This window comes from Peromyscus eremicus, chromosome 5 (assembly GCF_949786415.1).
Source record: "Peromyscus eremicus chromosome 5, PerEre_H2_v1, whole genome shotgun sequence".
NCBI classification, from domain to species: Eukaryota; Metazoa; Chordata; class Mammalia; order Rodentia; family Cricetidae; genus Peromyscus; species Peromyscus eremicus.
The window spans coordinates 14,857,376-14,874,017 of NC_081420.1; the positions used below are offsets into that span (position 1 = coordinate 14,857,376).

The 16,642-nt window shown below is 50.0% G+C and overlaps 1 protein-coding gene across 1 annotated transcript in view; it reads left to right on the top strand.

Annotated features, from left to right (window-relative positions):
* Positions 1–5,932: 5,932 nt before the first annotated feature.
* Phf2 (PHD finger protein 2) overlaps positions 5,933–16,642 on the top strand; it is a 73,004-nt gene continuing 62,294 nt past the window's right edge. Inside the window, exon 1 of the mRNA XM_059262987.1 lies at positions 5,933–6,065. Within this exon, the coding sequence (XP_059118970.1) occupies positions 5,968–6,065 (98 nt within the window). The 5' untranslated portion in view covers positions 5,933–5,967. The remainder of the gene's footprint in view (positions 6,066–16,642) is intronic.

The following is a 16,642-nucleotide window of genomic DNA, read 5'->3' on the forward strand; positions in this document are numbered from 1 at the left end:
GGCTCAAACTAAGGTGGCCTGGAGGCCCTCAGGTGAAGTTATATTGAAGCTTTGTAAAGATGTAGCACCCTATGTTAGGGTCTGAACCATGCCCCCCTCCCTCAACTCATTGGGCCAAGACATAACTACTAGGATCTCAGAATGTAGCCTTATTTGGAAATAAGGCCTCTGCAGATACAAGTACTGAGGAGTTGGGACAAGGTCATGTTGGAGTAGAATGGGCCCTTATCCAGTATGACTGGTGTTCTTATAAAAAGGGAACTTGGACACAGAAGCACAGGGCCAAGGCCATGGGAAGACAGGAATGACACTGTCCTAGGCCAGGAAGCTATGAGAAGGTGGACAGAGGCCAGACATAGATCCTTCTCTGATGCCTCTAAAGGACTGCAGCCCTGCAGACCCTTGAGAGGGGCTTGTGGCTTCCAGAAACAGAGATGGTAAATGCCTGCATCCAGGGCACCCAGTCTCTGGTCCTTTGTGAAACCCTTCTGGGTTTTCATATGCCTGGTAAGGGGAAGCTTCTGAGCCCATAGTAGGTTACTTCTACTCACCCAGAGCCTATACGTACCCCCACCCTGCACCCTCCAGCTTCTAGGATTGGAAATGGCTCAGGGTAGAATGTGAAGTTTTGTGGTTCCATAGAGAATGAATATACCTAAGGAGCCAAAACTACAGTGGTCATGCTTTTTGGACAAGGGGAGATGGGATTTCAGGCTGAGGGTCTGAACCAAGTACCATAGCCCTGCACAAGCACCCCCAAACCCATGGATCAAAAGACCCAATTTTCCCTAGGTAGAGGGATACCCATCCAGTCTTCGATGCCCTGACTGATCACTCCAGGAGAGTTTCAGGGACTGGCACTGCAGGGCTGCAGAGGGCACAGGGCTGGGAAATGTCACCTGAGTAGGGAGAGCAGGAACAGTTATATAAACATACAAGTTAAAAGGAATCCATGTTAAAAAAAAAATGAGACAGAAGGGGTGGAAGGTTCTAGGAAAAACAGCAGAGTGAGTGAAAACTTCCAAGGTACCAGGTAAGCCACACTAGGGGACGATCTGGAGGACAGGTGGGAGTTAGGCAGAGTGCATGTGTCCAGGATAGCTCTAAACACTATACGTGCATGTGTGTGCACCCTCACACAACACCTTTTGTTAAAATACATGACTTCAGTAAAGAGCAATATACAAGATCAACATGGAAAGTTAGTTTTGTTTCCATACACTAACAATGAATAGCCTAAAATAAATAAATGAGAATTCTGATGCTAAAGATGTAGCTCAGTTGGTAGAGTGTTTTCCTAGCATGCATGAAGTCCTGGGTTTCAGTCCCAGCACACCAAAAGCCAGGCGTGGTGGTACATGACTATAAGCCATAAACTCAAGAGCTAGAAGTGGGAGGATACAGGGTTCAAGGTCATGTTCAGTTACCTATTAAGTTGGATGCCAGTCTACATTACAAGAGACTGTTTTTAAGAAAGGGGGGGGCGTGTTGCTGAAGTGGTAGTTCTGCGGTTAAAAGCATTGGCTGCTCTTCCAGAGGACCCAGGTTCAAGTCCCAGCACCCACATGGCAGATAACAATAGCCTGTAACTCCAGTCTGAGATCCGACACCCTCTTCTGGCCTCAATGGGCACCAGGCACATAGCTGATGTATAGACATATATGTAGGCAAAACACCCATACACATAAAAACTAAAAAAATAAAAAAGATATATATATATATATACCAGTCAATGGACCAGTGTAATGGCTCAGCAGATAAAGGTGCTTGCCGCCAAGCTTGATGGCCACTTGAGTTTGAACACTCGGATCCACATAGTAGGAAAGAACAGACTCCTCCAAGTTGTCCTCTGTACCCCTCATGTGCACATACAGATATACACACACACATTAAGTAAATGTTAAAAATAAATGAATGTAATAGTTAAAAAAAAAAAACTACTCAAGAATAAACCAAGGAGGCAAGGCAAATGACCAGATTTTGCTCAGAGTAATTAAATGGAAAGACAGACTGTGTTCACAGATTAGAAAACTTCATACACAACCATTTAAAAGCACTGTATAGTGCTGTCGAGATGCCTCGGCAGGTAAAGGCATTTGCTGCCAAGTCTGACAACCTGAGTTTGATCCATAGGCCCCATATGGTAGAACGAGAGAAACCAACTCCCAGTAGTTGTCCTCTCCAAAATAAATAAATAGTTTAATTAATTAAAACCTATAGCTTTTCCTACAATCCATAGCAAAATCTCATATTTAAAAAAAAACAAGTCTTCGGTCGGTGGTGGTGCACGCCTTTAATCCCAGCACTTGGGAGGCAGAGGCAGGCAGATCTCTGTGAGTTCAAGGACAGCCTGGTCTACAAAGCAAGTTCCAGGAAAGGCGCAAAACAACACAGAGAAACCCTGTCTCGAAAAACAAAACAAAACAAACAAACAAACAAAAGTCTTTATAAATCCTTTGTGTGTGTGTGTGTGTGTGTGTGTGTGTGTGTGTGTGTGTGCACATGGTGTGGCACCCATATGGTGATCAGAAGATAATTTTGTGGAGTTAGTTCTCTCATCCACCTTAATGCAGGTTCTGGAGAATCTATCAAACTCAGGTTGCCAGCTTTGCACGACAAACACCTTTACCTGGCCCCAGGAAAAATTTAAGGAAGAAAAATCTATGCTCAAATTCACTTTGTTTGAAACTTTTATTTTGTTTGTTTGTTTTTGGTTTTTGAGACAAGATTTCTCTGTGTAACAGTCCTGGCTGTCCTGGAAGTAGCTGTGTAGACCAGGCTGGCCTCGAACTCACAGAGATCTACCTGTCTCTGCCTCCTGAGTGCTGGGATTAAAGGCATGTGCCACCACTGCCCGACTCCTAAGGAATCTTAAGGAACCACAAGTAGCCATAGAAATCTTATAAAAGAGTTAGAAGATTCACATTTCCTGGTGACAAAGCTTACTACAAAGTACAGTAATGAAAACTATGTGACATCAGCATAAAGAGATACATTGACAATCTGGATACAACAAAGTGCCCAGAAACAACCCACCCATGTCAGAATTCTCAATAAAGGAGGGGCCAGATAAGACGGCTCAGCCAGTAAAGTGCTTGCCACTGAGCCTGACAACTTGAGTTAAGTCCCTGGGACCCACACGGTGGAGGGAACTGATGACTGCATAGTCAGTCGTTCCTTGGCCTCCAGGCACACACTGTGTCAGATGCATGGTCACATACATACACTAAATACATAAATGGGGTTGGGGGAAAACCTTGACAAGGAGGCCAGCACTATTCCAGGAGGAGAGGTCCATTTCTTTAGGAATGGTTCTGGGAAACCCGGTATTTACAAGCAAAACAATAGAGTTGCTCAGTGTGCCTCAGTGGAGGGAGGCTTGTCTATGCCTAGAAGCTGAGGTTCTGTGCGGTACCAAGGTTGTGGTGCCACTGGAGTGCCTGGGTACAAGGCTGGTGTAGGGATCACATAGCCATGAGCCAGTTCCCCTTACAGGGCCACAGGCCAGGCCAATGGGGATGAATGGTGGTGTGGGAACACAGGCACTTAAGGAGTGGAGGGGGTAGAAGCGCCAGTAGAGGGGGCCACCAGACCACACTGCCCTGCTCTGGAGCACCTCTTCCTCTTGGCCAGCAGGAGCATCCCACCATCACCTCCTAGTCCCCTCTCCTGGGTCATGTTCTCAGAGGATGACTCACCTGTTTGGCCTTTCTATGCTTTCCTCCACTGTCTACTCAAATCTAAGTTCTATCCCTGGCTCTCTCTACTCCACAGTGAACAGGAAAGCTGACTCTTCTCAGCTCTGATGTAAAGCTGTCAGCATACATTAGGTGCTCAATAAACATCTAAAGATAGGAGGTGGGAGGAGAGGTGGAAAAAAAGAACAGAAGTTAGAGGCAGAGGCCTGGGATGGGGTCTAGTTGCTGCCACACAGTGCAGCAACCCCAGAAGAGCTCTGAGAATCAGGAAAATAATCTGGCCCCCAAGCACAGGGACAGCTAGAGTGGGCACAGCCAGATGCCAGAGAGAACATCAGAAGGTAGGGAGAGTAGATGGAGGCACAGAGTGGCCAGTACCCCACAAGGAGGATGACAGGCTTTCTAAAATAAGACTGAGGTGAGAGGCACAGGTTTAGGACTTGCAGAGATGGGCCCTTCCCTTGCTCCCTCGGCCCCAACCCTTGGCAGGCCACTCCTCTTCTGCATTAAACTGCTCTGAGCTTCAGTTTTCACTTCTGCTAAATGGCATCAGCACCACCTCTTGGGAAAACGGAGGGTCCCTTAGGGAACAGGGGTAGTGTCTGCCCCTACCTGGACTCACTCTGGGTTTCCTATAGACTCCACCCTTTATTTGTAGGAATTCATACCTGGGGCTGATGCTATCCAGGGACAGTGGCTTCTCAAGAGAAGAACCACCAGGACAAAGGAGACCAAAGGTGACAGCTGGAATTCAGGCAGGTGGCTTGAATTAAGTTCATTCTGTATAGTTTGGAGGGGTACCCTGCCTGCCCCCAATTTCCCAGGTTGTTTTTCCTATCTTCCCTTCCACATGTGTGCCCTTAGCTAACGCACTGTTTGTCCTGGTCCAGATCCTGAGTTGTATTCCTGGGTTCACAAGTTTGGGGAGGGTAGGGGGTGGCTGAGGGCAGATTCTGGCTCAATGAGATGATCTCATTGAGCAAATGATGATCAGCAATGGAGCAAATGGTTGCTTGGCAGCTGAAGTTTGGGCAGGGATGTTGAGGACTCTGCCTTGACAAGGTAAGCAGAGGCCTGAGACTCTAGAGTTCACTTGCAGAGACTAGCATCTCCAAGTGTTATGTGGGGACAAGCGGAAAGGAGGCAAATCTAGCAGATAGGTTTCTTACTGGGTATGTGGCACACTGCTCAGCAGGGGCGATCTGGGTAGGGGACAGAAGACCCCCCACTCGTATCCCACCAGCAAATGAACAAACAAGCCCTAAGTAGGACAGGTGAGACCAGAGAGCCAGTTGAGGGCAAGGCTGCAGGGGCGAGAGTGTGGCTCAGATGCGAGTCACTGGACTGTCCTCCGCCCCTAAGGTCTGGGGGTCTAGGGGCTGTAATGAGGGCTTCTGGGCAGCACCAGTGCCAGGTAAGCTGTGTCCCACAGTAGCTCGCTCTCGGGTCCCCTGACTTTTGTCCTCCACCTCTGGGGGCCGGAGCATCAGGAAAGTTCACCGGATCGCGCGAGGGAGCAAGGCAGCCCCCAGTTAGGAAGAAAGGGAAGGGGAGGTTGTTCAAGAGCCAGCAACTCAAACGCAGTTCGGGATGGGAGGGAAGCTGCCGGGCCCAGGAAGAGGAGGAAAATCCCCCTGTCCATCCCACTTCGGGGTCAGAAGAAAGTTAAGGCCAAGGAGTTGCTTCTGGCTGAGGAAGGGCTGTGTGGACTGTGCCCACGCAGCCGGAGGCAGGGGGCTCCGCGGCTCGCCTCCCCTGTCGTCCCGGGGCCAACCTCTCCCCGCCGGGTCCCCCCGGCCTGGCTGCTGGCTCCCCCGGGCCCGCGGCCCACCTTCTACCGCGGCCCGCCTTCCCGGCGGCGGGAGCGGGGCCCAGGCCGGCGGGCGGAGGCGGCGCCACCCGGGGCGCTGACGTAGCGGCCGCTCGGCGGCCGGGGGTCCCTTCGGTGGGGCCGCGGCTCCCCGCCCGCCGCCCCCGCGCGTCCATTCGCTTTGTGTCCCGCGCGCGGCCGGGCCCCCCGCGCACTCTCAGCCTTGCGCCCCGCGGCCCGGCGGGCGGCTCCCGGCGCGGCCCCAGCAGCCCGCGCCGGCATTGTGTGGACGCGCCCGGCCGCGAGCGCGCGCGCGGGCCCAGCCGAGCGCCCCCGGCCCCGTCCGCTCCGGCCGCGGCGCCCGCGCCCGCCGCCCCCGCCGCCCTCGCCGCGCGGCCCCCGGCCCGGCCCGGCCCGACCCGGGCAGCGCAGCGGCGGGGCGAGCGGCGGCGCGGCAACATGGCGACGGTGCCCGTGTACTGCGTCTGCCGGCTGCCCTACGACGTTACCCGCTTCATGATCGAGTGCGACGCCTGCAAGGACTGGTTCCACGGCAGGTGAGCGCGCCGCGGCCCGCCCGGCCCACCGAGCCCCGCGCCCCAGCCGCGCGCCCGGGGCCCCGCCGGGCACCGCAGCCGTGTTCGGCCGCCGGGCCGCGCGCCCTTTTGTGCCCAGGGCGGGGGCGTACGGCCGCGGCGCACAAAGCGAGGCCCGCGGCCGGGGCGGGCGAGGGGCGCGGGGAAGTTGGGGCTCCGGCAGCTATGGGGCTGGGACCCGGCCGCCTGACAGCGGGGCCGCAGTGGCCGCGGAGGCCCGGAGCCGGACGAGGCCCAGGCCCGGGGCCCCCGCCGCCAGCCCCCTGCGAAGTTGCAGGAACTTTCCCCGCGCGGGCTCGGGGCGGCCGGGCCGGGAGAGGCGGGCGCGCGGCCCGGCGCGGGTCCCCCGAGAGGCGCGACTGGCGGGCTCCGGAGCTGGCAGGGCTAGGGCAGACCCGGGGACGGTAGCGAGGTGGTGGCCGATGCCCCTAGTCCCTGCCGGAGCCGGGAAACCTCCCCAGGACCTTGTCCTGGCGGGCAGGACCCCTCAGGGGACCCTGCGCGCCTACGGCCCGGGCTGGCCTGCGGGCCTAGGCGCGAGTGCAGTGACAGACCGATGTGAGTGTCTGTCTGTGTGTTGGGGTGGGGGTGTTATGGCTTGGCCACCTCCTTCCTGGCCTGCTCAGTTCCCCATTTTCCTCCTCTCCTCTCCATGCAGGGACACCCCAGTTTTGACATGACCTTATGCTCTTTAAGGAAGGTGGGGAGGGGGAAGGAGGTGAGCCCGGAGATACTAAACCCGCCCTCGCGGCCCTTGCCGGTGGCCATGACCTGGCCTTGTGCCTACTTTTCAAGAGCCTAAGTCCCTTCCTACTCAGAAGTAAGAGGAGGAGAAAGAGGTGATCATCCTGCTTAAACTGCTCCAACAGGTTCTCTTGTGTCTGACTTTGCCTGTGGGATGTGCTTGGGCCTCAAGAGGGTTGGCCCGAAGCTGGACAGGTCTGTCTGTCCCCTGGGTGTGAGTTTTTAGCAGCTAGTAGCAGGCTGGAGGGAGAGAAGCGTGTGTAGTTCTGGATGGTCTCTGACCTTCCTTCCAGAGAGAAGCCCCTCCTGTTTGCTCACATCCAGGATCTTTAGTAATCTTAAAAGAAAGCTGTGGCCTCTGGTCTAGTCAAGTATGGGGAGCTAGGAAGCAGGGATGCGATGGGCCTGCTCACATCTGTAGGCCCTGGGACAGAGGCTGACCCTCATGGGGTAACCTGACTGGCCTGAGGAAGGGGTGGCCTTTTATGGCCCGCCGAAATCTCTTGAGCATCCTGTGCTGCCTCCTCCAAATATCTAGGGCTGCGGAGAGCCCTCAAAGCTGTGTGACCCCTGGGTTCTGTTCCAAACAGGGCCGCTCTAAACAGCAACCAACTGATGTCCATCTCTAAGGGGCCGTGGACAGATCACAGTGGGTAAGAGCCTAGAGGCCTCCCCAAATGCAGAAATGCTGGAAATCTGGTCCTGAGTAGCCCCAAGAGTGGTGGAACCCCTTCTTCCTGTCTCAGTCCAGGGCTTGCAGTTGGGTACCTGTCAGTTGGGCTCCTGCCCAGGCAGGCAAAGAAAGGGGAGAGTAGATCAGTGACCAGTCTTGGTACTTTAAGAGATTTGTTGTCTGTTTTTGTTTTGTTTTTGGAGGCCTAGTCACCTTACTACTTCTCTGAGGATTTCAGTTTGATCTGAGACAGGCAGTTCATTAGCCCAGATGCATTTACACCTATTTGGGCTCTGGGTTCTAAAAGGGCTCAGTTATGGCAGGTGTTTTCTTATGCTCAAGTGCACCCTGAGTGGTACCTATTCGTGGGTTTAGACCTCTGGCTAGCTCTGTGCAGGGTCAAGGGTTGGGGCCTAAGTGAGGCAGGGAGGGAAAGGCCTGGGTCTCTTCCTGCTCCTGTAGCCTGGGACAGATCCCTGGGCTCCTCTCAAGTCTCACTTATTCAAGAGTGGAAGGCATGTGGTCAGCTCCACATGTGTCTCTCCCTCCAGAGATTCTTGGAAGACCCTTGATGATTCTCTTTAGAGCTCTGGATTGTTAATTCCGTCAGAGTTTACATCTTACCTCACTTTTAAACAGCCTGTATGCCTTTACACTTTTGGTCTTGAGGAAACAAGACTTACTGAAGAAAATTTTAAAGCAGTATCCCCAGGAGTGGTAGAGCATATCTATAATCCCAGCACACACGAGGTGGAGGCAGGAACATCAAGAGTTCAAGGCCACCCTTGGTTATATATCACATTTGAGGTCAGCCTCCGGTATATGACCCTGTCTCAAAAGTAGCAAGAAAGGCTGCTGAGATGGCTCAGCAGATAAAGGCTCCTCCTGACAGGCCTGTTGACCCCAGTTCCATTCCTAGGACCCACGTGGTAGATGTAAGCTGTCCTCTGATGTCCACAAGTGCACCATGGCGTGAGCTTCCCTCCATACTAAATTTAGAAAGTAGTAAGAAATGCACCCAAACACCAATAACAACAGAAGGGTAGAAGTTTGCTGCACATCCCCTCCAATCCACTTCTCCTAAGGGACTTAGTTGGCTATGCCAACTTTGAAACCAGGGCGAGAACTTTGGCCCAGTGCTAGGGACTGACTGAATGGCACACTTCACTCAGACTTCTTTAGCCAGGTTTCGCTCCTTGAAGTACTTTTCCTGTTTCCAGATCCCACACGGAATTGGATTCCTTACCCTGGCAAATGTTTCTTTTGAAAGGAAACTTTGTGTCATTCTTCAAAATGGAGCATTATTGTAACTTGCCATACACAGTAACCATAAAAATAAACACAGTAGCCAGGCGGTGGTGGCACATACCTTTAATCCCAGAGCTTGGGAGGCAGAGGCAGGTGGATCTCTGAGTTGGAGGCCATCCTGGTCTACAGAGTAAATTCCAGGACAGCCAGAGCTACACAGAGAACCCATTTTGAAAACAAAAACAAAACTAAATAAAATTCCATAGTAACCCAAAAGCCTCAGTTTGTCCTACCTGGGGTCACATTACACATTTCCAGCAAGCCTTTGAGGACAATTGGAATGAGGATCTCTTAAGTCACCTATGCTTACAATGATGGGGTGTTGATTCTTGGTTGCTTCTGTGGCCTAGAACTTGCTTGGGATGGCTGCTTACTAAAGCCTAGCTTGATTCCATGATGAGTGTGCCTCTGTAGAGGCACCAAGCTCCACAGCACCCTTGCAGGCAATTTATTTGGGGACAGTCCTGGTGGAATGGGATGAGGTGTGTACCACACTGAAGATGGTTTATCCTGCATTTTTTGGAGAGGATGGTGGGGTTTGGGGAGCATGGGGAAGGACCCTCACCTTTTGGTCCATGACATGTATTGGCTGAGTCTGAGTGGCCTCTCCCTAGGCCCCTGCAGGATTCTTCATCCAGTCCTGCCTTGGCTATGATGACTCATATCCCTTTGCTTTCCTGGGATCTCTGTGGTGCCTGAGAGTTGGGGCTTGGATGTAGGAGGGATGGATTCAAAGGCAGGACCCTGTAGGAAGCAGCTGGAGGCCAGTTGCCCCCCAGAGGTGTCATGTCTGGTCCATTTGGTAGGAACCTGGAGCCCTACAGAGGCCTTGGGAACCTATCTTCTTTACAAGTCTTAGCCTTGTGCAGAGCCTTGGGTCAGAACCCCCAGTCCTTCCTCGGGTCCCCTGTGCAGCACCCCTGCCACATGTGTTGGAGGACCCGGCCTCTCACTTGTCACTGCCTTGCTTGGAAGAGTTTTGACCTCTGGGAGGCAGGGATGGCTGCATTAATTCATCCAACATCTTTAAGCCTGACCCTCTGACCCTCTTATGGGTGCTCATTCCATCAGAAGGTTCCTTGGAGGCATTGCCAATAAAATCGACTTCAGAAAGCTTAAGAGACATGCAGGTGACTTAGCGACAAAAGTCTCACTCGTTCCTCAGGAAATATTTGTCCTGTGTTCTAGGAGGGGCTCAGAGATGGCGGTGAGGCCTCTGTAACTGGCCAGGTGGGCCTCTTGCCTGTCTGTCACGAGGCTCTTGTGTATGGTCTAGACTTGCAGATGGACTTCTAGCTTACTCTGGGGGGTGGGGTGTCTTGTCTCAGAGTGGCGAGTGAGATCTGTGGGAGCAGAGAAATAGGAAGGAAGGCAAGGAAGTCAAGGGAGAGGGGACTTAGGTGTAGGCAGAAAGTGCACCGTAGGGTCAGGGCGGGGATCTGGGCCAAGCAGTGGCAAGAGCAGGCTCTGAGGATTGCTTTTGTTTTTTGTCTGTCTGTCTGTCTGTCTTCGCCTCCTCCTCTTCTTCTTCCTCTTTTTTTTTTTGAGTCAGGGTCTCACTGTGTGTCACTCTTAGGCCAGCTTTTAAGTCTTTATCCTCCTGCCTCAGCCTCCTGGGTGCTTCACTTAAAGGTTTGTACCACCCTACCTGTTGAGACAGGTTTTGTCAGAATCCTAGTGATTGTGTTAGGACAGATGCAAGGTAGAGGTAGGGAGCCACCATTTCAGCGAGAGGGTGGGGCTCCTGGGGACATCATGTCTGTCCCCCTGGGCTACCTGGCCCCCTACCTGGCCTCTTCTTGGGGTTCTGTTTCAATGTCCAACTCCCTCAGACTGAGGTGGCCTGTGTGGGCTTTCCTTGTGTCAGCTTAGCCTTAAGGTCCTTGGAGCAGAGCTGCATCTGGAGTACCTGGAGACATGGAGTGGGGCTCATGGCAGTGCTCAGCGTGCCAGCTCTGTTGTTGGCCAGCAGAGTTCGTGTCCCACAGGAAGGAACATAGCCAAGAGCTGTCTGGGCTGTCAGAGACGCTGATACTGAATATGGGCAAGAGACCCTCTCCACTGAGATGGCATGGAGATGTATTTAGGAATAACAATCCATCATTTTTGTTAGATTTATTTATTTTATATGTAATGCGTTTTGTACATATGTATGTGTACCATGTACATGTCTGGTACTTATGGAGGTCGGAATAGGATGTCATATTCCCTGGAACTGCAAGTATGGGCGTTTATGACCTGCCATATGGGTGCTGGGATTTGAAACCTCTGTATTCTTAACCTCTGAGCCATCTCTCCAGCCACTAACCCATCATTTTAAGACAAGGAATTCTCCCTCTGTGAGTTTGCAAAGTTCTGGAAAAAATAGGAAGAGTGTCCACTCAGTATCGGAGGAGACTAGGGATCTTGGTTGTGTTTCCTGAGAGGGTGCAGATGTCTGGAGGGAGCAGCTTGGTGTGAGCCTCGTCCTAAGCTCCATGATGTTTGCTTTTTTTTCCTACTGGGAATATCTCGCTGGCAACAGGCATGGTACAAGCACAAGATTGCAGCCCGTATTTGTTTGGGGCCATTTGGGCACCAGGCGTAATTACAGATGGCCCAAGATCTGGGATGCCCAGTGCCAACTCCACTATCCCGGGCCACCTTCTTCTCTTTACCATCTCCTCATAGTACCTCACACTTGCCAGACTCTGATTTAGAAAGAATGAAGGGATTGCTGTTGGAACTGGGCCACCGTCTAATGCTGCATGGTGGCGTGGCCTGCAAGAATCTTCTAACTTCTCAACCTCCGTTGTGAGGAAAACAAGTCTACCAGCTGGGTCCTCAGACCATGATGGTGACAGTGGGGCTGCAGGTGCTTACTGTATTTAGGCCATGCTGAATGCCTGTGGGACTCTGCACGCCTCACCCTGTCTGGTCTTCATACAAACTGTGAGTGGAAGAAGTCTAGTCTAGTGGGTCACAGTGTCAACTTTGTTGTCAGCGCTGACCTAGAGGCAGCCAAGTCTCTGTCATGTATGGCTTTCCTGACCCCAGCAGTTGAACTGTGAGCCAGGGCAGGTAGAGGTGTTCACTCTTAAGATGCTGTGACGAGGAGAGGTGTCTTCTTGTGCTCTTCTCGGTCAAGGTTGGAACAGACACTGGGTGCTGATAACCACATGAATTCATGGATGTGGCAGTATGTTGTGGTGTGGGCCCAACGGGAGAGTCACAGGCAGTGCTGAGTGTGGAGAGGTCCTTGTCCCAGCAGCCGTCCGAATGGTCCCTGCTGGGTCTCAGTGTATCCCTACCTCTCAGGAAGGGGCTGTCACCTTTGTCCCCTTCCTTCCCTGCTGCTCATCTTCAGTTCCCTTATTTCTGGTGACTTTCACTTTTAGTTTTGTGGTTTGGTGGCCCTGGACTTCTATAGTAGTCCGCTGCCCTTATTAAAGCACTGAGTTTAAAGAGACAGAAAAACCTATCTGGAACTCTAGCTTGGTTGGCCGTCATCTCAAACCCTGAGACCTGGAGGTCTTTTTCAGGCAAGTGGAGCAGTCAGTCTCTTGTCTTTCTGAAAACACAGAGGTGAAATGCAGTTAGTGTGAAGTTGACCATTTTAAGGTAGACAATTTACCCCTGCACCACACAAGGAAGAGTTCAATGACATTCAATGCATATGTGCTGTGTGACCCTCCCCTCTATCCATCAAGCAGCCATGCCTCTTTCCCTGCCTGTCCCCATCCCCTACTGACTGGGCAGCCTTCTAGCTCCGTGGGTTTACCCATTCAAATATTTAGTGTAGACAGAATCATACAACGTTGAACATTTTGAATTTGACACCCATTTCTGTTTCTGAGGCTAATATTGAGGTTCAATTGTTAGTGTTTTTATTTTATTTTATTCAAGACAGGGTTTCTCTGTGTAATAGCCTTGGCTGTCCTAGAACTAGCCCTGTAGACCAGGCTGGCCTCAAACTCAGAGAGATCAACCTGCCTCTGCCTCCTGACTGCTGGGATTAAAGGCGTGCGCCACCACGCTTGGCTCTGAGTGTTTTTTTAATGACTGAATAATATTCTACTGCCTGGGTGACTAGGCCACAGTTCTCCACTGTCGGTTGGGTTGGGTTATCTCCACATGTGACTGTTGTAAATAGTGTTGACATGCACATTTGTGCACAAACGTTTGCTTGAACACCTGTTTCCAGTTTTTCTGGGTATACTAACCACATGTGTTAGCACTGAACTGCACCCCCAGCCCTATATTTAACTTTTTGAGTAACCAACAGGGTATTTGCTGCAGGGCCCGCCCCATGCTCCCATCTGCACCAGCGATTGCTGTTTTCCCGTCTTTTTATTATAACCATCCTCATGGGTGTGAGTGCGAAGTAGTGTTTGCTGGTGGTTTTGACTTGTTGTCCCTGATAATTGATGGTGTTGGGCATCTTGCCTCTGCTGGCTGGTGTTTTGGTCCTTGGCTTTGAGAGACGTCTACCTAAGGTCCCCGTCTCCCAGTGCTAGACACGGAATCCAGAATTATGCACTTGGTAGGCAAGGAGTCCACCACTGAGCTACACTCACTCCCAAAGCCCACTTTATTTAATTATTTATTGATTATGTGTGTTGGGCTGTGTGTACATGCTCGTATGCCATGGCAGCATGTGTGTGGGCAGAGGACAGCTTGCAGGAGTTAGTTTTCTCCTTCCATCGATTGGATCCAGGGCGTCAGCCTGAGGTCGCCAGGCTTGGCAGCAAGCACTTTTACCTGCTCCGCCATCTTGTCTGCCCTTTCCTTTTTTTTTTTTTTTTTTTTTTTTTAAATTGGATTGTTTCTTTTCATTGCTGAGCTTTAGAGGTGCTTTATGTATTCTAGCAGAATTCTAGCAATTACACCTTCATCAGATACATGATTTGCAAGTGTTTTTCTTTGTTTTCTATTTCCCTGAATTAACTTTTTATGTTCTTTCCTTTCCTTTTCTTCTTTTGGTTTTTTGAGACAGTGTTTCTCTGAGTAGCCCTGTTCTTGAACTAACTCAGAGATCTGCCTGCCTCTGCCACCCAAGTGTTGGATTAAAGCACGTGCTGTCAGCACCCCAGCTACTTGCTTGTGGTTTGATACCATCTGTTGGTGCATAAAAGTTTTTAGCCTTAATGAAATCTAACTTATTTATTTATATTTCTTGTTCATGCTTTTAATGTCCTAAAATCTCTTGTCAAATCAACTGTTATAAGGTTTAACCTAGTGATTTTTTTTGAAGTTTCATACTTTTAACTCTTTATTTAAAAACATTATTTATTTACTTATTGTGTGTGTGTGTGTAGGCACATGAACACATGCACACCATCATGTATATCAGTGTGTGTGTGTGTGCTTGCGTGTGCATGCATGAATACCATCATGTACATGTGAAAGTCAGAGGAAAACTTATGAGAATTGGTGCTGTTCTTTCTATCATGTGGGACCCAGGAATTGAACTCGTGTTACCAAGCTTGGCAGCAAGTACCACTTAGCCACTAAGCAGTCTGCCTGGCCCTCAACTCTTTGATTTAGGTTTTGAAAATCTTTTATTTGTAGTTGTTGTTTTTGAGACAGAGTCTCACTGTGTGGCCCTGACTGGCCTGGAATTTGATCTGCAGACCAGGCTGGCTTTGAATCACTGAGATCCACCTGTCTCTGTCTCCTGAGTGCTAGAGTCAAAGGTGTGTGCCACCAGGCTTGGCTTTTAAATTTTTTTTTTAAATTTCATTTATTTATTTGTGTGGCAGGGGGCACATGCCACAGCGTGTGTGTGTGTGTGTGTGTGTGTGTGTGTGTGTGTGTGTGTGTGTCAGAGTACAACTTGCAGGAGTCAGTTCTCTTCTTCCACCATATGGGTCCTGGGGATTGAACTCAGATCATCAACTTTGGTGGTAAGCATCTTTAGGTGTTTGATCCATTGTGTGAGGTAGGATCTTGGGATATTTCTTTTTTTTTTTTTTTTACAGGCCATGTTCACTGCTGTGATGAAATTCCTAAGGTAGATGCCTAAAGGATGAAAAGTTTTTGGTTCCTGGTTTTTGAGTTTTGTGACATGGTTACTTGGCCACATTGCTTTAGGCTTGTGTGATTCATGCTTTCTACATGTTTATGTGTGTGCACACATGTGTGCAAATGTGAATGTGGAGGCCAGAGGTCAATGTTGAGTATCTCCTATCACTACCTTTCTATTCTTTTTTTTTTTTAAATTTTCCGTTTCTTTATTTCTGGACAGGATCTCTCACTGGCCTGAAATTCCCTCATTTGGCAAGGTTGTCTGGCTAGCAAGCCCCAAGGAACCTCCTGTCCCATCTCACCAAGCGCTAGGACCACAGGGGTGAAATACCGCAACATGGGTTTTGTTTGTTGGTTTGTTGTTGTTTTAACATGGGCACCTGGGATCAGAACTTAGGTCCTTGTGGCAAGCACTTTAATGAATGAGCCATCTCCCCAGCCCCAGCTGCCTTGGTTTTTTGAAACGGTCTTGCTGTGTAGCCCTGTCTCTCCCCAAACTCATGGTCTCTCTGACTCATCTTTCCAAGTGCTGGGATTATAAGTGTGCATCATTACTCAGCTTCCCATGGTATTTTGAAGATAACTTCTGCTCTATTGAATGTCCTCCCTTGTTGAAAACCATGTATATACATGGGGTTTATTTCTGATCTCTCAATTCTGTCCTCTAGGTATTTATGTTTCTATTTAGGCCAGTGCCACATGATTTTGAGTACTGTGAGTTTGTAGTGTGTTCTGAAATCAGAAGTGAGCCTTTATGCTCATTCCCCCCCCCCCCCGAATTATTTTGGCTATTTGGGAACAAGTATTTAGCCCCTTGTGATTTCATGTAAATTTGAGGATTGACTGCTACATTTCTGAAAAATAAAAGTAAAGAAAAAAGGCAGCTGGATTTTGACAGGGATTGCAGTGTTTATAGGTTGCACATTGCACTCTTGACTTAAGACTTCTGACCGTGAGCACAGCATCTCTCTCCATTCATGTGCGTCTTCTTTAATCATTCCCGTCAGTGCTTTGTGGTGTCCCAGTCTTTGACTTCCTTGTCTTGTTCCTAGATATTTTGAGGGTAGTGTTTCTGTAAGTCATTCACTGTCACAAGTCTTTCTCTGTCGTGCCAGCCAGCCCCCAAATAATGACACGGAACTTATTAATTATGAAAGGCTGGCCTGTAGCTTAGGCTTGTTTCTAACTAGCTCTTATAACTTAAATTATTTATGTTAATCTATGTTCTATCATGGCATTACCTCTCTTCCAGATTGCACCTCTTGTTTCCTCCCCATCTGGCTGGTTACTCTGCCCCTTCTTCCCAGTTCTCTTTCTCTCTGCCCCAAAGTCCAGCCTATACCTCCTGCCTAGCTATTTGTTGTTAAGCTTTTTTATTACACCAATCACAGCAATACATTTTCACACAGTGTACAATTATCCCACAGCAATTCACTGGTGGTGCCTGGGTCTTTTGTTTTTGTTTTTTTCTTTCTTTACTGTTGGACATTGGGTCCAGGGCCTTGTGTATACTAGACAAATACTCTACCACTGAGCTATACCCAGCACCATTTCTGGCACTTTTTCTTTCTTTCTTTCTTTCTTTCTTTCTTTCTTTTTTTTTTTTTTTTTGACAGGGTTTCTCTGTGTAGCTTTGTGCTTTTCCTGGAATTCACTCTGTAGCCCAGGCTGGCCTTGAACTCACAGAGATCCGCCTGCCTCTGCCTCCTGAGTGCTGGGATTAAAGACTTGCACCACCACCCTTTTACTTATTTTCATAGTTCTCTTGTAACATATAACTGGATTTTTCAGAATCACACATGTGCCC